This window comes from Hippocampus bargibanti, linkage group LG17 (assembly GCF_051943395.1).
Source record: "Hippocampus bargibanti isolate YZ-2025 linkage group LG17, ASM5194339v1, whole genome shotgun sequence".
Taxonomy (NCBI): domain Eukaryota; kingdom Metazoa; phylum Chordata; class Actinopteri; order Syngnathiformes; family Syngnathidae; genus Hippocampus; species Hippocampus bargibanti.
Window position 1 is genome coordinate 5,497,694 of NC_142750.1, and position 26,522 is coordinate 5,524,215.

General features: G+C 41.2%; 1 protein-coding gene across 1 annotated transcript in view; it reads left to right on the forward strand.

Annotated features, from left to right (window-relative positions):
• The first annotated feature begins 2,850 nt into the window (after positions 1 to 2,850).
• The window catches only part of vat1 (vesicle amine transport 1), a 31,426-nt gene continuing 7,754 nt past the window's right edge, over positions 2,851 to 26,522 (forward strand). Inside the window, exons 1-2 of the mRNA XM_089019392.1 lie at positions 2,851 to 3,960; positions 14,213 to 14,420. Of these exons, the coding sequence (XP_088875518.1) occupies positions 3,529 to 3,960; positions 14,213 to 14,420 (640 nt within the window). The 5' untranslated portion in view covers positions 2,851 to 3,528. The remainder of the gene's footprint in view (positions 3,961 to 14,212; positions 14,421 to 26,522) is intronic.

Here is a 26,522-nt window from a genome sequence, read left to right on the forward strand (position 1 = left end):
TCCCGGACAAGACTATTTTTGTTAGTCTTTGGCCCAAAAAATTAAATAAACTCCAACTCGGTCCTCTTTCGAGAAAATAAAAAAATATCTATAAAATTAATCCCCCTTGCAGCCGTCAGAAAATATGTTCGCATTAACGTCCGTTGAATACTTGCCATTAATGGTGGAACATTAAACGTGGCGTATGGTCATTAAACGGCCATTAAACGCAGCGGTTGAGTGTGACCACTTTAGTGTTTATAGCACGTCTTTCCTTTAGTTAGTTCGCGATGTGAATGATTGGTTTTGAGCAATGAATGAATGAGCAATGAATGAATGAGCTCATTAAACTGAAAAATACCACGACCGGAACAGTTCGGCATCATTTTTGGGTCTCTCTGAGGAGTCACACTGCCCTCTTGTGGCCAAAATTGAACTGCATCGGTGAATCGACTCATTGATAAAAATGTATTCACTTTTAAAGGACAACCGACGTCTTCGAACAAGTTGTGTCCATAATTTGTAAAATGGCTTCAAATGACTTCTACTGAGCGTATTTTACAAAGATTCCACCACATATCGCTATATTTTACGTTTTAAGACTTGCGCTGAATATTCAGGAAGTCTTGTTTTTGAGTACCATATCGTGACGTCACGGTAGGTATCGTCACTGATCAAGAAAGCGACACACGATGCAGTTTTGGTACTTTGTTTGGTCTGAAAACTTCGTGTTGATCTGTGTTGATGGCGAAATTAGAAGAAAAACACATAACACGATGGTGAATCGTTGTGTGTTGCACCAAGACTACTATTTGACACTAGTTGACACAAATTCCCAGCAGACAAATCGCCATCTTGTGCATTGTCTGGGACGCAGAGATTGGAGTCCTGACGGTCTGAATTGATTCAGAACTATTTGAATCATGTTCATAACTGGATGAGTAACAAGAAAGCATCTTCTCCGAATCTGAAGCCAGTGTTTTGATTCTAGAGCAAGGCAAAGACGTCCTGGCGTGACGTCACGAACAAGGGGGCGGGAAACACGCGATTTCCGGGGTCATTTTGAAGTAGTATAGGCACACTTTAACTCATTTTTATTGGTGTTTTGCATTTGACTAAAAATATTAGCCTGCGTGTTTTGGGTATTTTAGATGCTATCAAACGTTTTTCTGACGTCAGTTAGGAAACAAAAACAAAAAAATGGTGATAATTTAATCTAATTTAACCTCACTTAAATTGTCTCTTTTTTTAACCTGCGATTTGTTACGGGGACTTTCTCGAGTATTCTGGAATTTTCCGTCTCACTAAATTATACTACGGAATGTTGGCTCTTCTAATCCTCCAGGAATGTTCCTTCCTTAGTTACATGATGTTCTCGTTTTTTTTTGTTTAAGACAAGACATGAGCAGTGCAATATGCTTGACAGTGACAATCAATCAATCACATTGATTCCTACTCAGCTCAGAGAGATTGTGGGATATCGATTTGGACTTTGCTGACGTCAGTCTACACTAGAAGTGCTGAGTGGCACTTTATAGCCACAAGGTGTCTCCGCCTTACCACTGACAAGAAAGAAAGTAGGGAGTTGGAATTGGATTTCTGGATTTCACCCAAAAATATTTTTTGTAGCTGTCTGTCACAAGCCAAATAAAAATTGTCATACACAAGGAAAAAAAGCGGGTCCATCCATCTATCAATGCCGAAACATGCTGCCTGCAAAGGTTGAATGACAACAATGAGTTTGTAGCTCTCTATTGTATTGTACCAGGTTGTATTATGTGGTTACTGTGCATTTCCCTCTGTGCAATTCTACAGGCACCATGCTACTAATAAATGTGTCAGCGTCTTAAGTGCTCCTGTATGTGAGTATTGTTCTCCTGTCAACAAATTAGTAGATTACACATACTGACGTATGACTCCGTTTTATCAAAGTCTTGTTTTTAAAACAGATACATTTCTTTTAAATTTTACACACCACAATAGACACAAAGATATTTGATTGAAGTTTCTGGTGGCGGGTTTGTATCCCACCTGATTATCGCTGGAATATTTTTACACAGTGACAACGGGGCACTCTAAAAGCAGCCAGGCCAGTCGGAGCCCTATATTCCCCATTATTTGTCAACTGAGACTTTTTAACTCATTCACTGCCAGACTGTGTGCGAATATGTGTCCACTTCAGTGCCAGGGTTTTTGTCATTTTCAATCAAATTGTAGGACCCACAGAATACTGCATTGAGTTTAATAATAATAATAATAATAATAATAATAATTGGATTTGATTTGCCTTTATTCGTCTCGCAGTGGAGAAATTTACATTTCACAGCAGCAAAATAATAATAATAATAAAACATTTAATTTCGAAGTGCCTTTCAACACTCAACATTCAATACAGAGTAAGGAACCTTGTACTCTCTTCTTTCATCAGAAGAGTTAATTCCTAAATTATATGGGTCTGCATTTATATGAGCTTGAAATGAGGGTGGCTGTCTAAAGTACAATGCAATACATACATATTGGTTATTAGCTGGCTATCTATTAACAGGCGAGCTGGATGGCTATCTATAAGCTATCTAGGAGCTAGCTAGCTTGCTTTTTATTTATTTGAGTTATTCTGGGTTGAGTGAACGCTGGCGCGTGTGGCTGCCGCTGCTCACCCATAGAAAAACGTATCCAGTGACTGTAAAGTGACCTTAGTCTTAGTCTTCATTCATCATAAAAAAAGTTAATTCCTAAATTATATGGGTCTGGACTTATATGAGCTTGAAATGAGGGCGGTTGTCCAAAATACAATGCAATGCATAAATATTGGTTGATATAGCGCTTTAACAACAGCTGAAGCTGTAAAAAAAAAAAAACGGTAACACGTACAAAGGGGAAATGCTGCCCCCTTGTGGAAAAGAAAAAATATTGCCAGTGGCCATTGCCAGCACTTTATCGGCACTCAAGCATGAAAAAAAAAACAAACCCCGAACAAATTCGGGAATGGCGTTCCACGTCATATTTTCAATTCCCGAATACATTTGTGAATGGCAGTGAATGAGTTAAATTTGTTTTTCGCCATTTACCAAGAGTGTGTGAATTTCTCCACTGTGAGACAATGAAATGTTTTCTTATTGTTATTCTCATAAATAGATTTGGCAGAATGGCCTCAAGACAGAAATGTGGTATCTCAACAGAATGTGTCCCTAACTGGCTCGTTTGTTTATTTATTTCACAATCCGTACGTCTGTCACAATGGTAGATAGTTTGTCGCCGAAGCCCTACCCATTGTCAAGGAAAATCCAGCCAATCACGCACACAGGAATCCGCGAATTTGATCATCTCTCCGTGTTTTCCAGTCGGCCTCGGTCTCGTCCCACTCACTCTCACAGTCTGAGCCGGGCGTTGACAGCCACCTTTCCTCTCCACCGGTCAGCACACTGTGTCATTTTTTTAGTAACTGCTGCTAAAAAAAGACTATTTCGAAAAACCACTGCACGTTCACGCACAGGTTTTTAAAGAAAAACAAAGTCCCTGTCTTTACATTTCCCAAGATAATTTGCAAATATGTCTGGAGAAGACGCCCCTGTCCAGCAACAGAACGCCGTGGACCAGAAGCAGGACCCGAAACCTACCGAGGAGACCAAAACGCAGATCGAACCAGCGGCCGCCGGGGCTGCCGACGCGTCCGCGGCTGCAGCGGACGCAGCTGCCCCGGCGACAACCGAGAAGGTCCCCGAAGAAGAGGCGTTCACGTATCGCGCCCTGGTGCTCACCGGCTACGGCGGCTACGACAAAGTCAAGCTGCAAGTGAAAAAAGGCAAACCGTCTCTGAAGGCGACCGAGGTCCAGGTGCGAGTCAAGGCTTGCGGGCTCAACTTCGCCGACCTCATGGCGCGCCAGGGGCTTTACGACAGGCTTCCGTCACCGCCGGTCAGCCCCGGCATGGAGTGCTCCGGGGTGGTGGAGGCTGTGGGGGAGGAGGTGAAGGATAGAAAAGTAAGTCCAAACGCATCGATTCCACCTTTGCAAATAATTACGAGAGAATAAAATGCTACATAGCTTGATCGTGCATGCTTGTAGATTTTTACATGGGCGTGTCCGCCTACTGCAGGACAGTATGATGATTTTCTCAATAAACGCATTCACTCCGTCCAACTATGTCCTCATAATCCAACCAAAAAGGACACTAAAGTCCCCAAAATACAATTTGTCATGCCTTTGGTGCATATTGTAGACAAAAACACTTGTTGTTCAACATGGTGTAAAAGATGAATGCATCGGTGAGTTAAAGTGTCTAAATTTGCATGGAATTTGAATGCTTCTCGAAATGGATGATCCAGATTGCCTACAACGACCAAGGGGAGAACTGGCAACCCACCCACGCCCCTCGCGCCATTCACTCACTCGCTACTGCTTTCACTTTGCATTCCGGCAACTTTTAGCGAACGCGACGCAAATTCAGTAAAGTTTTCTAGTTTGGTGGAAGCAAAAAAGCAAATTAACGCGCTTTGTTTTATATGTATCATTTGTGGTTTATGCGTTAAAATTTGAATTGCGGTGCGCCACGGTGTGGTACACAGCCGCGTCAAGCCACCAACGTATTTCCGGGATATGACCGGAAATCAAATACTGCATTCAAAATAAAACGAGTTGAACGTCAAATTGTGTATATTTTTCGGCAGATTAGACAAAATTGTGATTTTTATATTAGCCTCACACAGTTAAGCAATTAATCGTCACGAACGACACATTTGTAGACGTTTGACGTCAAAAGGACTCGAACAATTTAAGATGACGTTTTATTTTGTTAACACTGGAGACCGGGTGCCGTGACTTTTTTTCTGACTTGACAACCGTAGGAGACCTGGAGTTATTGACGCCTTTTGTTTGGAGAATCGGTGCCGCACAGAAATTAGCAAGGTGCACCAAAAACAGAGCCCTGCCTCGCCCTTGATGTATTCACTCATTTAACACAATTCAAGCAAAATGGCGAGTTCAATTCACTGACCAAAAAGAATAAATTCGTATTTGACAGACAGCCACTTCTTTTGATCCTTGTTGTGGAATTGTCTTATTTTTTGTCTTGAATGGGGAGAAAAATGCCCATTTGTGGGGTTGGGCCATCACAGAACACTGGCCTAATTATTGTGAGAGGCTGAGAGTTGGCTGATGAAGAACAACTGGGGCGTGGTTAACCCATGTGGCCACACCATGCTTAGAAGAAGCTGTACAGTACTATACTGTACTGCACATAATGGCTTCTCTACAAATGATCAACTTTACGTTTGTGGAATGGCTGTCACTTTGTATTTAGAAACAAAAGGTTATTTAGGCCAACAGAAAACGGTGTGCTTTCATGATCAAGTATGGTCAATAGAAGCTTTTGTGTAGTTTGGATTGGATTGGATTAGCCTTCATTAGTCTCACAGTGAATGGATAAATTTAAATTTCACAGCAGCACAGTTCTGAAAGGAAGAGCAAAGGAAAGAAAGAAGTAGAAAAACAAAATATAGGAGGTGCCGCAAAGGCAGCCACTCTCGCGGCGCTATCCTGAAGTCAAAAGAAAAAAAAAAAAAAATAATTAATATGACAACACAAAGACATAGACAGTCATTCAATCTTAAGCACTTCCTGCACATTCTTTAATGCATGAAGCAGTTCTAGATGAAAGAGGAAATTATCAAAGTGTCCTTTTCACCAGTGGATCAGGGACGTCATGGTGGAATGTGCACGTCTACTCCAAGCTAAATGTTGAAAACAAACACGAAGCTGTCGCCAATGACGAAAAGAGACAGTCTCACATCTCCTGTCTCACGTAAATCCGCTTCCAAGCCGCGACAGTTCCAACAGCACCAACCTTTCCGCTGAACAAAGCGGGGTTGTGAAAATGCTGCCCATTATAGGCGCAAATAAAAGCACAATCGCCCCCAGAGCTGTCCAGCCATGACCGTCAAGTGGCATAAACATTCATCCTGATCAAAAACAGTTCTGGACTATGATCGAAAACCTGTGTTTTAAAGATATATCAGCCCATGTTAGCATGTATGTTAGCTACATCCAAACAGTGTGCATTTTTGAAAGGGGAATTAAACCACCAAATATATTTTTGCAATGTTTATGTTCTTGGTAGCTGTAATTGTGTCTAAACATGCTAGCACGTGTTGGCTATGATAGCTTCTCTTAGTCACATGTTAGCATCAGGCAAGTTAACCAAAACAGCATACAGACTAGCATTGTCCTACTCGTGTTATAAAGTGTTGTGAGCCACATTTTACATTACAGTACATTTGTTTGACTGTTATTTTCGGTAGCTAGCACGTATCTGTAACAGGAGCAGGTGTTTCTCAGAGTGTAAATCAACGCTAAACGTGATAAGTCATACAGTCAATGGCATCATCACCATTAGTTTTAGTCAATTAAACCACGAAGTGAACAGGCTAACATTAAATCGTCGATGACTCACACGTTTTGTCCTCTGAGCCCATTTGTTCACATGCCATAAATGTCAATGATGTTTGAAGTGAACAGTCCGTGTGGGCGTGGTGAGATGAACCGACATGAAGGGGATGGAGAGGGAAAAGTGGGGGCATCGCTGGCGCCTAATTGGATGACAATTGGTGACGGGTCAGCCGGACATCACAGTCGAGCAGGCAACCTTTTGAGTGTGTGAAATAGCCAATAGGCGCTTTCCACATTGTCAGTCATGTAGATTGGATTTAAAGGTCAACACGCAAACAACACGGCTTGTCATCGCCTACGCCCTCGCTTATAGAATTACGAGCCAATCTAGCTAATGGAAAAAGATCTATGAGATCTTTTGGCGGAGCTTGGTTGGGTCTGAACAGCTTTTGTTGTTGTTGTTTAGTTTTTTTTCCGTTTCTGGGTTTGTGGGAGAGGACTGGCTTTGATTTTAGGTCAGAACTTTCAAAACTCTAACCACATGTTTGAAAAGACTTTCTGACAGCAAGCCTTTGAGGTAGGACGCAAGTGAAAACACGTTGTGAAAGCGTAACAGAAAGCAACAGCCCCTTTCAAGCCTCACACATGGAATAAACAGCCTCCAAATGGCTATGACTTAAATGCAAATGGTTGAATTGTTGAAAAAAAAGTATGCCATTTCCCACGATTCCTCTGTAAAATACAGACAGTCCCCAACTTATGAACGAGATACGTTGCGAACGGTCATTCGTAAGGTGAATTCATTTGTAAGTTGCTTCAGTGCTATATATTGTATGGAATGTATGTTTAAGGCTTGTATAAGTAACCTGTATTGGTATGTACCGAAAAATAAACATTTAATAAAATATATGCTGTATAAAGATATGTTCATGTACAACTAAAGAGAATATGACATATGTTACTACAAAAATGTACCGTTTTTCATAACTCGAATGTTGTAAGGGAGTGTCTGTATAGACGTTCGCTACCTTACAAACGAGATATGTTCCGAGCGGTCGTTTGTCAGGTGAATTTGTTTGTAAGTTGCTTCAGTGCTATATTTTGTATGGAATGTATGTTGAAGTCAAACACTGAATGGGGAAGTAGATAACGCTCTGACAGTAAAATGAATTCACACCTACTGTAGTACGACGACATATATCCTTGGGTCTTCAGTAAGCCAGTTGTGAAGTTGCTGGCACGTCATTACTGAATGACGTGCCAGCAGCTATTACTTTTTGTTATGCATCGCGTCCTCCCGGAGCATCAACTGGGAAGAGGGATTTCCTCCCCGCTCACATACTCTACGCAGCCAATCACAAGCGAACTCTGCCGGAAAAAGGCGTGCAATACAAAATCTAACTTACATCTCCGTCCGAACATTTTTTGACATATAGTGATACCTTGGCTTACGAACTTAATTGGTTACCAGACAGAGTATGGCGAAAAGTGTGGATCAGAAAAATATAGCACTGAAGCAAATTCAACTTATGAACGACAGCTCGGAACGTATCTCGTTCGTAAGGTGGGGAGCGTCTGTATATTGAATTAAAATTCCTTTTAACTTCTCAGAACGTGGCGCTTTCTCTTGGGTCTTTCTTTGTTTGTCTTCTTATATTTCACTAAGTGCAGCAACATTTAAAAAAAAATGCCATGATAGACAGACTTTGGTGACGAGTCATCCGGAATGAGCTAACAAAGGCTTTTTTTAAAGGAAAAATGTGACAATGAGTAAGCAAGGGGGGATCACGAATCACATCGAAACTCTTATGACGAAGCGCATCAGCACTTTTTAATTCTCCTTTTTTTTCCATTCCACACGCCGAGCAATTTGGTCGCATCTCACCCCAGATGTTCTCAATTACCCCTGGCTCGCATTGTCATTCTGGTATTTCCTCCAGCCTCCCCCTCCCTTTTATCTAAATTTCCATTCTTTTGTACAAATACCTCTCCATGTTCCTCCCCTTGTCAGTTACGATATCCCTGTTCAACCTTATCCATGTGCTTGTCTTCGTCTTATTTACTGATGGTATAATCCGAACATAAGTGAATTGTAACGGTGCTTTCTCTGCATAATAAAACCACTCAAGTGCAACAGAGCAGCACATAAGGGGGGGGGGGGGTCCATTGAACGCTGCATGCAAACAGGGCCACACCCTGACAAAACATTGCCAGAGGCCTGACCAGCGCTTTATTGGCACCCCTTGCAAGAAAAATCAGAACCCGAACAAATTTGAGAATGGGGCTCCACATCACACTTTTTATATATGTGTGTATATATATATACAGTGATACCTTGGTTTACGAACCCCTTGGCTTACGAACTTTTCGGTTTACGAACGTTACATTTATGAAAATTTTACCTTAGCATACGAACTTTACCTTGGCATCCAAACTTTTTTCATACACGGAGATGCCTCAATGGGTGATGTGTCGTTCGCGAACGAGCCCGTTCTTCTAACAACAAAATGGCATCCGATTGTTTTTGTCTTCTATTCCCCACCTCCAGTCTTCGGTTAAAGCCACGTGATTGGTGAAGAACGCAGCAGTGAGAGGGGGGTGGTTTAAACATTAGAGACAGGCAGACGACAGTGAGAGTTTCAACTTTGATAGTTCAAAGGCACAGTGTAGACTGCAAGGTTAATATATGCCATCAATCAGGCTCCACAAATAACCAGCACAAGCCAACTGTACACTTGATGCAAAAAGCTGTCAACCCAGCTAAACAGAAGACAATTGGATTGGATTGATTGGATTGGATATGCCTTTATTAGTCTCACAGTGGAGGACAATTGATGAGGAACTAGATAAAATTATCACAGAGAAAGCACCTACAAGGGATCATTCCTCAAGATGGTGAAAGAAGACTACGTTCCTCATCAAGCGTTTAACGCTGATGAAACCAGCCACTCCATTGCATCAAGCCATCAACGACCATCACAAGGGTAAATAAAACGACTTTATTATACAGTACAGTTTATTTATTTAATTATAATACCATAGCACATTTTACACATTATACATAAAATAAGGTATATTTTGTGTAGTTGTAAGGCTTATAAAATTAGAAAGTAGAAAATTGTTTTATGGGGACCTGAGAACAGATTATTCTCATTTTAATGGTTTCCTATGGGAAATTAATTTTTGGGATACACATCTTTTGCCTTACACACTCTGTCTGGGAACCAATTAAGTTCAAAAGCCAAGGTATCACTGTATATATGTGTATACAGTACTGCATGTTATATTTGGAAATGTCTATTCATTCATTGAAGGTGCGCCTTATACACCGTAAAATACGGTAACAATGTGACAAGAGATGTTAAAAAAAATATCCTTTTTTTTTTTCCCCGCTGAGCTCGCCAACCAACAAAGCCCCTGACCTGCATACCCCCTCCCGCCTCCCCAAAATTGAATTGGCATTTGATTAAGTCCGTGAATGCATATGCAGCTAACCGGAAAGCGTCTTTTGCTGACCCCGACAGTGACTGTGCTGGATGCCCAGAAATGTGCACGCACAGACCCGCATGCGTGTGTGTGTGTGTGCGTGTGTGTGTGTGTGTGTGTGTGTGTGTGTGTGTGCGTGTGTGTGTGTGCGTGTGTGTGTGTGTGTGTGTGTGTGTTTTGCAAGTGTCACAAGGCTTTCTCACTTGGCCTTGAGTGCTCCTCACATGCTGTATGTGGGCACAAAAGAAGAAGAAGCTATCAAAATGGCTGCCTGAGTCATGTCGCTTTCCCGTAAATGCCGTCAGCGGCACCACCTCCACCGCTGTCTTGCATTGTTCTACAGAAGTGACCCAATGCCTTCAAATAAACACACACAGAGTCAGCATGTCGAACAAAGATATGAAAAAAAGGGAAAGTGTTATTTGTATGGAGAAGGAAAAAAAGAGGGGAGCTGTCTCTAATTGGAGCTGATAGACAGAAAGGCACATCATGGCTCCCTCCGGAACCTTCGAGGGGGCCGAATGTAGCGGGTTTGTTCCCAGGAGGAGAGCCGCTTGTCTTCTGCTCAGCCATGGAGAAGAAACCTGGCAGGGCCGATGATGAGTGAAGTGAAGCCAGGGAGGCGGTTAGGGGAAGAAGATGGGCCTCCATTGTCTCGTCTACTTGACAGGGGAGGATGAAATCTTTGAGTATGAGACAGTCGGGGATGAAGAAATCGAGAGACAAAAGGGGGAGGCATATTTCTAAAGTTGTTCTGGTGTCGGGAAGTGAAAGAGAAAGAAGGGAAGAGGAAAAAAAGTGAGGGTGGCGGATAGGAGGAGGGAGAGTGTTTTCTGAAAAAAGGAGGAAGAAAACAGGAAGAAGGCTCGAAGGCCGCAGTTGTCTCTGTTTCCTGTGTCGCCTGAGCGGGTCTTCCTGATTGGATGGCGACGCAATGGGGAAGTTTACAAGCAAAAGCTTGTTGCGCAGTCAGTGGCGGATCCGGATTTGATAAGAACCGAGTGACAACATAGAGGAAGCGGATAGCCATTTTGAAACATTGACATGCTTATTTTGAGCTCAAGACCTCATCAATGAATCAATCCATCGTAATTCACGACTGACATAATTAAAATGGTTGAAAAAGAGTCTACAGACCCATCCAGACCCAATTTGACCTGCGGCGGACCGTCAAGGCCTGCAAAGCCTTCTCTGCTGGCCTCAAAATATCTGAATCACAGACCAATGTTAACTATATTTTGCCTATCAATTCCTATTAACTTATTCACTGCCATTCACAAATTTATTCAGGTATTGAAAATATCACGTAGAGCGTCATTCCCGAATTTGTTTGAGTTTTTTTCATGCTTGGATGCCGATAAAGCCCTGGTCAGACCTCTGGCAGTGTTTTTTGCCTTCCACAAGGGGGTAGCACTTCATTTTTTCCCCATGTTAGCGCTTTATTCCAGCTTCAGCTGTTGTTAAAGCGCTACATGGACCAGTGTGTATTGCAGTGTATTTTGTACATCCGCCCTCATTTCAAGCTCATATAACTCCAGACCTATATAATTTAGGAATTAACTCTATTTTTCTGATGAAAGAAGAGAGTCTAAGGTTACTTACGCTGCATTGAATGTTTATGGAGTCCTAAAACTCAATATTCCATGGGTCCTGGAACTTGAGTCACAATGACAATAACCCTGGCACTGGAATGGACACATTTTTGCACGTCCGGCAGTAAATGAGATGAGAAAAGTTAGACTAGCAAAAATAGCAAATAATATTGCAATTTAATGAGGTTATGTTAGAGGTGTTCGGTCGGACACTGTGGACAAAGGCTCGAACACAGAAAGATTGTCTTTTACTGCCGGGAGGAGACATAGCCATTCATGACAGACGCCTGAATTCTGCAGCCCTCTTCCAAGCTATTTATGTGTATATATATATATATATATATATATATATATATATATGCCAATTTAAGTGATACATTAGTAAAACATAGTTTTCTTGATTAGAATACCACACCCCTAGAACGTTCTAAGCACGAACAGCTGGCAGCAATAAAACATTGTCTTTTCCATGAACTGATAAATTTGTAACCTAGCTAATGAGCTCTTCCTGTGAAGGAGTGTCAAGTCGTAAATTATTCCTGTGATGAAGGAGTTTCCCAAGTCCTAAATTCTGTCCAAGGCCAGATTTCCTAGATGAAGATGACAGTTTAAGAGGCTGTGTCTGTTAACTTCAGATTGACCCCAGGTTTCTCTGTGCTTCAATTGTGTACTTGAGTCACACGTGTTCACTAAGCATATAACATGAAACTTTTAAATATGATAACTTCTATTCTGTCTAATCTCTATCGGGTTATGATTGATGATTCGCAAATCATCTACTTTGCGGTGTGAAAGAGCAACTTCTAACCCCTAATCATGATTCTAAGCGTTGATGGTAAAAACTCAAACAGTTTAATGACAGTATTTCTTTCTTCACAAGTTATTTCCTGGCTAACTGTACAGTCTAATAGTACAGGACCTGTAGTAAATCACACCACACTTTTTTTTTTACAGTGGCAGCTGCAGATTGATTCAAACATAGCACTACTGAAGGCCTAGGAGTGACATGCACGGCCTGCCAGTGAATTTGACTGAATTTTCAACGCAGTGTGCGGGGATTCAGTACCCGCTTTTCATAACAGGCCGACAGTTGGCCACTTGTGGTTATTATTTGGTCTTCAGGCTTATATCCATGTTATGAATCCAATAAATTGGGTGGTAAATATTTTATCGTCAAAACCATGAGTGAAACTCTCGATGGAACAGTGTTGAATAATTCAACCGAGTAGGTGCAGATTAACCAGTTTGTCATCTGAATGGTTGGAAGCGTGAAAGCAACTTTTTGCCACCTTATTTTGCCTCCTGACAGCCTTCTGTCGTCATTTCTACGTAAAACAACAAACAAGAGCTGTCTCTGTTTTACATTCTTCACGCAGAGTAAAGCCTTCAAGGCTGGGCTGTATTTTTGCATTTCTGTCCTTGTGGTGACCAAAAAACCACCCACGGGGGCATGATCCAGACCCCGTGAAAAAAAAGCTTTCACTGTAAAAACCACAACATTTTCACCATCTTTGTTTTTTATGTGTGTGTGTGTGTATTAGCCCGAGATGTGGCTCAGTTTGAAAGAAACAACTTAAGGCTGACATTGTATCCAACGTCAATTTTGAGTGGGTCACTTCGACACTGATGCGTTGGCGTGCCGATAAGGATTTTTATTTTTTTTTTTGCCGGCAATCTTAAGAGTCAAAACACGCTGCAATGTCAGCTGCGGTAACGCTTGACGGAATCGCTCACACTGCCAAAAATAAATCCAAACGAAAAGCAGAAATGGATGAAACGTGGCCCTCGTTAAAACTCAACTACATCAACCACAGTTTCCCCAAAGCTTAACTAAGCCAAGGAATGTCATTTATATTCGAAAAAAAACCCCTCATGGCACATAAACAAACAAAAATGTCACCAGAAAATACAGTTAAAGCCCACCTATTGCTTATTCACTATTCCGTTTTTTTTTCTGTACACTCAAAGCCTTGTCTTGCCATAATTGGTGTCAAGGTAGAAAATTGTGTTTTATGGGGACCTGGGAACGGATTATTGTCATTTTAATGGTTTCTTATGGGAAATAAATTTTTGGGATACACACTTTTCGCCTGACACACTCTGTCTGTGAACCAATTAAGTTTGTAAGCCAAGGTATCACTGTTTAGGATTGATTCAATGAAGTACATCATCTGTTGGGCCTTTCTCTGGACTTCTTCTACAGGGGGAAACGTAGTCGGTGGCTGCTGACAATAGTTGCCAGACCTGTTGTGGCTCAATATAATTCTATCTATTTGAGTTACTTCCGGGTTGAGTGAACGCTGGCGCGTATGGCTGCCGCTGCTCACCCGCAGAAAGAATATCATGTGACTGTAAAGTGTCCTTGAGAGTTTTGAAAGGCGCTTATAAATGAAATGTATTATTATTATTATAACTGTATCTATTAGCTAGCTTTCTATCTATTTGAGTTACTTCCGGGTTGAGTGAACGCTGGTGCGTGTGCCTGCCGCTGCTTACCCGCAGAAAAAATATCCTGTGACGGTAAAGTGTCCTTGAGAGTTTTGAGAGTCGCTTATAAATGAAATGGATTATTATTATTATTATTATAACTTCACATATAAGGCGCAGGGTCATCTTTTCAAGAAAATAAGGCTTTTGGGTGCGCCTTATACAACGGAAAACACACTACCTTATTATCGCTATATATATATGTTTATTTTTTTTCTTTCCTTTTCACATTAGTCATCACTAATCTAGTCTTTTGATTCACATTCTTGTCATTATTTCCCCAGGTGGGTGACCAAGTGATGGTGCTGAGTCGCTTCGGCCTATGGCAAGATGTGGTGGCGGTGCCCGCCAACCATACCTTCCTCATGCCCGAGGGGATGAGCTTCGAGGAGGCCGCCGCCATACCGGTCAACTACATCACCGCCTACATGATGCTGTTTGACTTCGGTCACCTGCGGCCTAACCAGAGCATCCTCATCCACTCGGCTGCAGGTAGGAATGACGCGTGGTGCATGTCACTCACTTTAAAATGTATTCAGGCAAAGATAATTGATTTTTTAGCAATGTACATTCCATTGTCAAAGTACTTTTGACATTATATATTCAATTTAGCCATCTTTTTTTTTCATAATATGCTAACAAAATGAAATAAAAAAGGACCCCGAGGCTTCGTGGCGAGCTTTTTCACAGTAACATTTTCAAAGCCAACTGCAACTAAATATGATGAGCGTTATGAGCCGCGCCGCCATGTGATCGAGGCCTTGTGACAATTCCGCATTGACGTATTGCACCTTTTCATTAATACGTCACCATCCCCGTGGAACCTTGCATCACCTACCAAGTGAAATCTTTAACACATTTTTTAGGGAACGGGGTCAAGTCTTGGACTTCCCGTTGTAATTTCTATGGATGCCAATTTAGACAGTAAATAAGCCGGGTAGTCAAATAGTGAATTTTACTGTGCCTCCATTGAGTCAAGTCATGGAATTTTCACACACAATGTTTGAAACCACCAAATTCCAAAGTTGCGAATGGGCATTCGTGGGAAAAATCTAGTGAAAGTGTTTACACCTGTTTTAGGGTGTGAAGCAGCAAGCAAATGCAGCTGCAGAGCAGGAAAATGCATTAGTTTGCCGTCTGTTGAATTTGCGTCCTTTAACTATGGTGAGGGATTCGGAGCAGGAACAGGATTTAGAGGCACTGGGGACAGAGTGTGGGTGTACATGGAACGAGACGAGATGTGGTAGGATAGCTGTGAGGTATTTTCTCAGGGAAGACCAACCAGCTGTACATCAGCGAAGTACAGTCGAGTAAAAACGTCACCTCTCAATTGAGACCGTTAAAGGGGAAGTTTGCAGTCAAGATTTGACGATAAATTCACTTCACGAATACCTTTAAAGGACAACCGACACCATTTTTTTGTTTCCTAACTGACATCAGAAAAACGGATTATAGCATCTAAAATACCCAAAATATGCAGGCCGATATTTTAGTCAAATGCAAAACACCAATAAAAATGAGTTAAAGTATCCCAAAACTACTTCAAAATGACCTCGGAGATGCCGAGTTTGAGAAGGTCCCGCCCCCTTGTTCGTGACGTCACGCCAGGACATCTTGCCTTGCTCTAGAATCAAAACAATGGCTTCAGATTTGGATGATTTCTTGTTATTCATCCAGTTATGAATATGATTCAAATAGTTCTGAAGAGGAAAGCATAAATGTTTGCAATCGATTAAAGAAGTACTTGCGTATCAATTTGAGGCGTCAGGACTCTAATGTAGCGTCCCAGAAAATGCACAAGATGGCGCCCAAGCTCTGTTGGAAACTGGCTGATTTGTCTGCTGGGAATTTGTGTTTTTCAATACAGTGATACCTTGGCTTACGAACTTAATTGGTTCCCAGACAGAATGTGTAAGGTGAAAAGTGTGTATCCCAAAAAATAATTTCCCATAGAAAACCATTAAAATGAGAATAATCCGTTCCCAAGTCCCCGTAAAACATAATTTTCAACTAAATAAGCCTTAAAACTACACAAAATATACCTTATTTTATGTATAATAAATGTGCTATGGTATTATAATTAAAGAAATAAACTGTACTGTATAATAATGTCGTTTTATTTACCTTTGTGATGGTCGTTGATGGCTTGATGGAATGGATATCTTTTTGCATAAAGTGTCTCAAGGAGCTCTGCAGCAACAGATGCAAGAAGACACACGAGAAACATCATTAATAGCTGGTTCCCTTGCTTGTCTTTTCATTTCAAATTGAACTGATGGCTAGTGTGGGTTATTTGTGGAGCCTGATTGATGGGAATTTTAACCTTGCAGTCTACACTCTGCCTTTGAACTATCAAAGTTGAAACGAGTCAAAATTTCACTGTTTTCTTTCCATTTTGTCACTCTCTCCCTGTCGTCACCCTGTCTCTTTAACGTTTAAACCACCCCCCTCACTGCTGCGTTCTTGACCAATCACGTGGCTTTAACCGAAGGCTGCGGGCGGGGAATAGAGGACCAAAACAAGTCGGCTGCCATTTTCTTTTAGAACGGGCCCGTTCGCGAACAACACATCACTCATTGTGGCAGTTCCGTGTGTATCCTGAAAAATAGTTTGTATGCCAAGGTAAAAATTTTATAAATGAAAAGTTCGTAAGCCAAGGGGTTCGTAAACTGAGGTATCACTGTATAGTATTTTGATTAAAGTACAGCACACTACTACAAGTACTTGGAACAAAGTGTGAGATCCACACAGCAGTGGGCTCATATGGTGCCTCAGGCTGTGGTGCGGTGGGGGGTCCTAGCAGCTGAACCTGTCAAAAATTGTTCCTGATGTTCTGTGATTAGAGAGATTAAAGGTATCGGCTGTGTTAAGCGGTACCGCCAAAGGAGGGAGACAGTTTTTTTTTTCTAGCTACATTCTTAACACTTATATGTTTGCAATATTATCCCAGAAATAATGCTCAAGGATTCATATTGCAGGTATGGTGGGGAATAATGCAAATGAACGCAGTTTCGATATTCATCATTGCGAGGTAAAATATTGTTCATCAAAAATCACCATGTCTTTGCAATTATGTTTGGTGACAGGGTGTAAATATTAGAAATAGGTGCGATGTAGCAATATCACCCCAGTGGAAGCATTATTGATTCCTTGATGACTCCCAATGGTCTGTTTTTACGGTCTTGGTGGAAAAAAAAAACAATCGGTACGTCACGTCATGATTTGGAACATTGTTGTTACGGTCATTAGTTCAAGAAGCCTTTTTCCAGTCAAAGCTCTTTTCATCTCACATTTTGATGTAACTGGGAGGGGGGGGGGGGGGTCATCACAAGCTATCCGGTGACTACATGGAAGTGAAAGCAGCCAAAAAAACAGCGGCGGCATGCCCGTGCAACTCTGCATTCGTACCCTATCGACTAAGGTGGAGCCAGGATGCAAAATAATCAAGTCGTGATGACACAAATAGTCACAATGCAACACTGAGGTCACAAAACTGAAACTCCACGTATTCCGACATTGAGATTTATGATCCGAGCGACAATTCTGAGAGATTTTCCCGAAACACTAAACAAAAGCATAAAAAAACTTGACAGATCGCAATAAATACATGTTAATGATACTGAATATGTACACAGTGTTACTGTGAATTTCAAAACAATGAACACAGCTAAATATCCAATGGTTTGATTTTTTTAATGATGGTTTTAGTTTAGTTTTTTGTTCAGTGTACAGCTGTAAGAGATTTTGCTAGTTATGGAGGTATTGAGTGATTAGCATTTTAGCATTCGTCTAATGTGGTTTAGTTCAAGATACTCTACTATTTGTATCCCACTGAGTGTTAGCTAATCACATAAAAAAGCTCGACAGATTGCAATAATAATGTTAAGATTATGGTATTAGCGTTACAATATTTAAATAAAACTGTGTTTGCTGATTTTGCTGGTCATGGAGGTATTGAGTGTTAGCATTTTAGCATTTGTTTAAAATGGTTCAGTTCAAGATACTCTGCTATTTGTATCCCACTGAGTGTTAGCTAAACACATAAAAAAAGCTCAACATATTGCAATAATAGTGTTAAGATTATGGTATTAGCGTTACAATATTTAAATAAAACTGCTTTTGCTGATTTTGCTGGTCATGGAGGTATTCGGTGTTAGCATTTTAGCATTCATCTAAAATGGTTTAGTTCAACATACTCTGCTATTTGTCTCCACTAAATCAAACTGCTTTTGCTGATTTTGTTGGTCATGGAGGTATTCGGTGTTAGCATTTTAGCATTCATCTAAAATGGTTTAGTTCAAGATATTCTGCTATTTATATCCACTGAGTGTTAACATTATGGTATTAGCATCACAAGTATTTAAATAAAACAGCTTCATTATGTGTGTTTTTTAATACTTTAAGCATCATGCCATCATCTAAACTATGCTAACAATGCAGGCAAGTATTTGGACACGTAGCATGATGATGATGATGATGGCCGGCATCTGCTCCGGTGGCTGTTAGCTGCTACCGCTCACTAACTTTTAAACAAGTCAGCGAAGGACTACCTCTATAAATATTTACAATATGAGCGTGGTTTTCATTTGTAACTGTAATTCCAAAAGGTTGTGCCCAAACAAAAGTCTTTGTAGCACGTGGAGTGGGAAGCTGGAACGCATGCCAGAATAAATGTTGGAGATGGTAATGTGTGGACTCTGTACAACCTGTTGATATTCTGAAAAGGTAAATGTCAACAAGGTGACGTGACAGTTCACAAAGTCACATTACAGAAATGCAGCCAAGTAAGATACAATGTAGCATAAAGCTGTGGCTCAGATTTTGATATAGGCTATGCTTTTTGCCCAACTTTAACTCAAAAGATTGTCAACTTTGAGGCTACAGCGATTTTAGCCAGTCAAGCTAATGAGGTTAGCTCCTGGTTGTAACATTTATTATTATTATTAGCTATCTCTTCTCTAGCTAGCTAGCTTTCTATCAATTTGAGTTACTTCCAGGTTGAGTGAACGATAGCACGTGTGGCTGCCGCAGCTATCTCTTAACTAGCTAGCTAGCTTTCTATCTATTTGAGTTACTTCCAGGTTGAGTGAACGCTGGCACGTCTGGCTGCCGTTGCTCACCCACTGCAAAACTTATCCTGTGACTGTAAAGTGACCTTGAGAGTTTTGAAAGGCGCTTATAAATGGAATGTATTATTTTATAGTACAGGCAGTGGTGGGATAGCTTTTTGCTAGCCAGCTTTACCGAAATAATGTTGATTAATGCCAAATGTCATTTTCTTCTAAAAATTTGGTGAACTTTTGCCTATCACATGACCCGAAAAAGCACCTCGTCCGGCCCACGAACGCATAAACAGTCGTCAGCTGCCTTCCCTCATGTCCCTACCGCCACTGCTGTCCTCTTTATTTGCCAAACAATAGCTTGTTGTATTTCCTCCCGCCGTGCCATTGCTCACATCTGCATCCTCCTCCACTCCCCCGGCAAAACCTCCACCATATCCTTCGTTGGCGTAACTCGCTAATCCCTCTTGTGTCACCCCACTCCCCTGAGAGAATTTGGGTGTGGTCATGACGGTTGACATTTGGATCCGTCTTTGCGAGAGCCATCCAGTGTGACCCTCTTTTCCTCTCTGACCTCTCCCTGAACCGGCGCCCGGCGTTTGTGAACCCTTCACTTGGCATCTATTACAAGCACCACACCCACGCTACACATTCCTGCATACGGTCCAATGATGACGTGACACCACTTTGGTTTTGTGTCAGAACTCCCGTGACAGCAAAGCACTAGCATATGTTCTCAATCCAGACTGGTTGTAAAACCGTCTCGTTCTGGCTCTACTGGCCTAATCGGAAGACTTCCATGCAGCTGCTTCATGCAAGAATGTTGAAATATGTGCTTGACAGTAAATTCGGATGATTGACAGAATCAGAATCGTTTTTGTTGGCCAAGTGAGTATAAAAAAAATACAGTGATACTTCGGTTTACGAACCCCTTGGCTTACGAACGTTAAATTTATGAACATTTTACCTTGGCATATGAACTTTTTTCGGGATACACGCGGAGCTGCCTCAATGAGTGATGTGTCGTTCGCAAACGAGCCCGTTCTTCTAACAACAAAATGGCAGCCACTGTTTTTATTCCTCTATTCCCCGGCACTTGGACACATTTTCTGGCCTAACAAAAAAATGGTGTCGGCTGTCCTTTAAATTATTACATTATTATTATTATTACATTGTATTCTGTAAGCACATGTGTTTTTTTACAAATGTCGCTCACGTGGTTATGCCTCCTAAGGGCGTCAGTAGAAAGTGCGAGTGTCTGCAATGCTGGGCTAATTCAGTGTGATCACCAAACAAAATGGGAAGTTGTTCGGGCAGAGCCGTTGAACCGTCAGCGCTCCTCGGCAGGCCTGGCTGGCATGGCCGCCGGCACATCAGCTACGCTGATAAGAGAAGGGAAAGCAGGGTGACCTTTGAACTAACGCTACAGTCATGTCGGTGTTTCTCTTCTTGCCTCATTCATACCACACCGCACACATTGGCAGGTGTTTTAGTGATACACATAATTTACACTGTCACGCTTCATTCTTGGGCAAAGATGAGCCTCGCAAAAATGAATTATTACATTGTACTAGCGTGACATTTTCAAAGTTCCCTTTTTATTGATCACAGAATGCCAACACAAAGTGCGGTTGAAGAAAATATGGTTCTGTTTATATTCGTCCAAAGTGAGAGACATGCACGGCGTCATCGGAAAATGTTAATTTTTTACATTTTGCAACACTGATACTGGTTTTGCGAATGGGATGGTTAGGGTTTTTGTGTCTATGGTTATCGAGTATTAGCTTTAGGAGAAGTGGGTTAGTATTACGGGGTTTAGGATAATGGCTGCGATTAAGAGGGGTTAGATTTGGGAGTTAGTTTTGGGTTTGAGAGTAGGATTGAATTGGATTAGCCTTTGTTAGTCTCGCAGTGGAGAAATTTGCATTTCACAGCGGCAAAGTGATACAAGTAAGCGGAAAGGAAAGAAAGAAGTAGAAAAACAAAATATAGGAGCTGCTGCAAAGGCAGCCATTCACGCGGTGCCGTCATGAAGTCAAAACAACAAAAACATTGCTGTTGTGTTACTTCCGGGTAGAGTGAACGCTGGCGCGAATGGCTGCCACTGCTCACCCGCACAAACAAATCCTGTGACTGTAAAGTGTCCTTGAGAGTTTTGAAAGGCGCTTAGAATTAAATGCATTATTATTATTATTATTATTATTATTATTATTATTATTATTATTATTATTATTATTATTATTGCACAACACAAAATACACGGACAGTCATTATATCTTAAGCACTTTCTGCACTCTGTTGTATGAAGCAGTTCTAGATGAAAGAGGAGCGGATCAAAGCATCCTTTTCACCAGTGGATTAGCAACATCATGGTGAAATGTGCACGTCTGCCACAAGCTAAATGTTGAAAGCAAACACGAAGCTGTATAGCATCCATTGACGAAAAGAGATTGTCTCACGTCTCCTTTCCCACGTAAATCCGCTTCAATTCCAAGCCGCGACAAGTTCCACATATGCACAACACAAAATACACGGACAGTCATTCTCCAATCTTAAGCACTTTCTGCACTATGTTGTATGAAGTAGTTCTAGATGAAAGAGGAGCGGATCAAAGCGTCCTTTTCACCAGTGGATCAGGGTCGTCGTGGTCAAATATGCACGTCTGCCACTAGCTAAATGTTGAAAGCAAACACAAAGCTGTATAGCATCCATTGACGAAAAGAGATTGTCTCACATCTCCTGTCCCACGTAAATCCGCTTCAATTCCAAGCCGCGACAATTTCCACATATGCTCCTTTTGGGAGTTTGGGAATCCCTTATCAACTGTATGAATCTGAGATAACATTACCGGTATAACTTGGCGTGGGCACGTTTATGCGTGTACAGGTTGCATAAGGAAGAGAGGGCAAGAGGATCACCACTCATATGTTTTTCTTTCGGCAGGCACGTTCCATCCATAAATAGTCATGCTGTTTTACAAACAAGATAGTGTGAATTACCGGCGTGACATTCCTTCCTCGGGAAACCTACAGGCTGCCTGCCTTCACCACACTCAAACTGGCTTCCTGCACATGCTGCCTGCTAAGAGTTAAGATGGAGCGAAAAAAGAGAGAGAAGGAGCGAAAGGACGTTAATTTGATCGTCACCGAACTTTGCCTGTGCAGCCCACCAAAATAAAAGAAATACAAAAATACCAAGGTTACATAATGCAGAGTAATAGAAGTGCAAAGAGTGCAACGTTGACAAGCTAGCTCGCATCAGTCTGGCATCTGAGTTGAGGATGCAGAGAAGAAGACGACGGGAAGGAGACGTAAATAAAAGGCTTGGTTGAAGGCTTGTCAGTCGTTGGCCACCATTTTCTTTCTTACTTTTTTCGTCATTCTTTCGCATGCTGCCGCAAGCAAATGACGGGTTGTGAAAGTTCCTCAAGTAAAAGTAGGGAAAGAAATGCAGAGGAAGTGACACAGCTAAACATGTCTGTGACGGCTCAGCTCACAAGCATTTTTATTACGATAGTGAGCGGGACATTGAGTCCAGGGAGGTGCTTATACAATAAATAAAATTGAATATGGGGGAAAAAAAAAATCGCAGGTAGAGGACATGTCTTTATAGCTCTACGAATATCCAATGACTATTAAAAACATCAATAAAAATCACATAAACTACTGTAAAACTACACAACTATTGCTCAGAGTATATATTTTTTGGTTATGTTTTGCCTGTCAAAATTTGTCCCGATCATTCAAGAGGCAGTAAATAATCAATGGGTCCTATTTGATGTTATTCAGTTTTATAAATTATAGAGAAAACACCGAAGGCTTTAAAGGACAACCGACGCCTCCGGACAAGTTGTATCCATAATTTGCAAAATCGCTTCAAATGACTTCTACTGAGCGTATTTTACAAAGATTCTACGGCATATATCTATATTTTACATTTTAAAACACGCGCTGAATATTCAGGAAGTCTTATTTTCGAGTGGATGATGATGCCTGACATGACGTCACGTCTGGAACACCCCTGACCGAGAAAGTGACACACGATGCATTTTGGGTACTTTGTTTTGCTCTGAAAACTTCGTGTTGATCGGTGTTGATGGCAAAATTAGAAGGCAAACATAACGCGATGGTGAATCGTTGTGTGTTGCACCAAGACTACTATTTGATACTAGTTGACACAAATTCCCAGCAGACAAATCAGCCTATTTCCAACGGAGCTTGGGCGTCATCTTGTGCATTTTCTGGGACGCTACATTGGAGTCCTGACGGCTCTAATTGATACGGGAGGACTTCTTTAATCGATTGCAAACATTTATGCTTTCCTCTTCAGAACTATTTGAATCATATTCATAACTGGAGGAGTAACAAGAAATCATCTTCTCCGAATCTGAAGCCATTGTTTTGATTCTAGAGCAAGGCAAGACGTCCTGGCGTGATGTCACGAACAAGGGGACGGGACCTCCTGAAACTGAAATTTTCTGAAGTCAATATGAAGTTGTTTTGGGACACTTTAAGTCATTTTTATTGGTGTTTTGCATTTGACTAAAAATATCAGCCTGTGTGTTATGGGTATTTTAAATGCTATAAAACGTTTTTCTGATCTCAGTTAGGAAACAAAAAAATAGTGTCGGTTGTCCTTTAATAGTTTCCAAGTCGTCAAATTGCATAGCTGTCAAAATATACATTTCCCCTTATTTTATTTATATATATTTTATCATTTTAAAACGATGTACAGCGTATTACAACTTTTATATGGGAATTGTAATCATTTATAAGGGCAGCTATTAGCCAAGGTTGACAGGTATGAAATTGTATTCAAATACTGTAATATGCAACCATAACTCTCAAAGAGCCCAACATGGCCCCAAAAATGCAAAGGGAGACAATGCGCACTCATAGTTTGGCAGAAACTTTGAATATAAATGAAGATATTGTAAATTTTAATCAGGATGATGCAAACAAGTCACCCCACCTCAATGTCATGTTCCGATAAATCTGCCGAGCATTTTAATGCGCTATCGTCCGGCTATGACTAAAACAACAGCGTCCTGATGTGGTTGGTGGATTCCTCCGTGTTTTTGTCTCAAATTCCTCATTCGATGGAAGTATGTCAGGATTGGGGGAGAGACAAAAAGCCCTGCTGTGACTAAGAAGCAGGAAAAAAAAAACAAACAAACAAACAACCGGCGTGATTTTTTTGGTCAGGGGACAACAAATGTAAACATTTCAATTGGATTTCAAGAGAGCCAATGCGATTAGCAGCAGGAATCTGCATAGGCTGCTGTCTCAGACCTTACAGTGGATCTAAGGTTTAGTTAAAGGTCTGGACTTTGGGTTAAGGAGTGATTTAGGGGTGGGGGTATTAACTCAATTCTACAATGGGATAGTCATTAGGATAATCGATTAGACAGTGACACCTCGGGTTTCCAACATAATCTGTGCCGGAAACCTGCATGAAAACGGATTTGTTCCAAAACCAAATCAGCACTTTCCATTATAATCAATGTAAATAATGTTAATCCGTTCCAAGTCCAGAAAATTACTATTTAAAAGCACTGTACAGCATAAACTGTACACATATATAATAAAAGAACATGTCATTTGTAAAATACTCTAAAAACAAACTGTAATGTTTTATTTTCACCAATTTTAACATCAACGTGAATATGATTCAACACGATAACAAGTCCGATTTGCGTAGATCTCAATCAGGTACGTCTGCTTCTTCGTTCATAAATCAACTTTATTCAACAACACAAATGCATCGGTCACAATGATGAAGGCACGACACGAGGTGACGTATAAGGAAGTGACGTATAGGAAAGTGACGTATAAGGAAGCCTAGGATAGTCGAGTGACGCATTCAGGTGCACTCAGTTTAGTTGAAAACTGAATTTCGGTCATATACCAGGGCATAAAAACCCTGCAATTTTTGGTTGAAAACCGAATTGGACGAATGCCGAAACGTTTGAAAACCGAGGTTGGACTGTATAAGGATGTGATATCATAGCTCTATTGGCTCTAGTCAGCTAAGGGGTGAAAGTGGTCAGTGGATGTGTGGAGAATTTTGGTTCCGTTTGGGGATAAGGTCAGGATATAAGGGCCCGCTCGTGCAAGACCAACAGGGCTTCGCGGACCAAATGAACCTTTTATCTGGAGTGGCGGCATACTTCCTAGGATTAAACTCTGATCTGTGCACATGTGCACGAGTGCGAGTGAAGTCAGTTAAAAGCGCTCAAGGAGGCCCACTGGCTGGGATCCCAGGTCTTGTGACGCACCGTTAGGAGTTCTCTTCAAGAGGAGGGTTGGGGGAGAAAGGAGGGGGTGCAGGGGAGGTTTCTGGGGGGGGGGGGGGTGACAGGTACCTTCTGGGTCTTCCGCTAACTGGAAGTTCGTGTTTACGTGTCCCCACGCTGCACACAAAGTTATCTGATGGTTGTTCACGAGGTTGTTTTGTTAAGCTGTCAGCCGAGCGCTGATTTAAAGTCTGGATGGAAGGTCAGAGTTTTGTTCCGCGCCAATGTGGAGAGAAGGTGTTTATGCACAATTGAGTGCTGGAGCAGCACCAGCATTGGCAGATTTGTGTTTACACCTTACAGTCTCTTCTCTATTTGCTATCTAGTTGGCTATCTATTAGCTATCTAGCTGGCAATCTATTAGCTATCTAGCTTTCTATTTGCTCACCCACAGAATGCTAACTTATCCTGTGACTGTAAAGTGACCTTGAGAGTTTTAAAAGGCACTTATAAATGAAATGTATATTATTATTATTATTATTATTATTATTATTATTGTTGTTGTTGTATTAGACATAATTAACACTCTGAAGCATTTTTCTTTTCTTATAGGGCCTTTAACGTTATTCACAATAGATATTGCACCCCTCAGCAATCATGTCTATTTCCAGGCCAGCCGGCAAATGCATGCCATGCTCGTTATTAAAAAATAAATAAATAAATGACTGTTGCTAAAGTATAACCGGCGGCATGGTGGTTGAATGGTTAGCATGTCATGCTAATGATAACAAAAAATCAAAATAAAAAACAGAAAGAGATTACCGTTGCAAAAGTATAACCGGCGGCACGGTGGTTGACTGGTTCGCATGCTATTACTAGGAAAGAAAATCAAACATCTAATAAAAATAAATAATAAAAGGCTCATTATGTGCATTCATTTGGCTTCATGCTTCATTCCAGCATAATAACCGCATACTTATCTTTTGTCAACTAAAAACAATATTTGTGGCTTCACGTTGAAAAGAAAATGTCTCCTTTTGCTCAGTCATTGCTGGCAATTTGGCACGTGTTTCCCTGGCAACATCTTTTTTCTTTTTTTGATCACCACAGAGAACGAGAGCGGAGCCATTGTTGCTGCTCTTACAGGAGCAACAACTCTTGCATCGCTGTCAAACGTCACTAAGATGATCGTAAAATATTTCGGTGTGAATGAATGCTAGGTACACCAGAATAATATCCATTATGAGATCAACATACATATCTTTGCAAAAAAATGACAAGAACCTCACAAACATACAC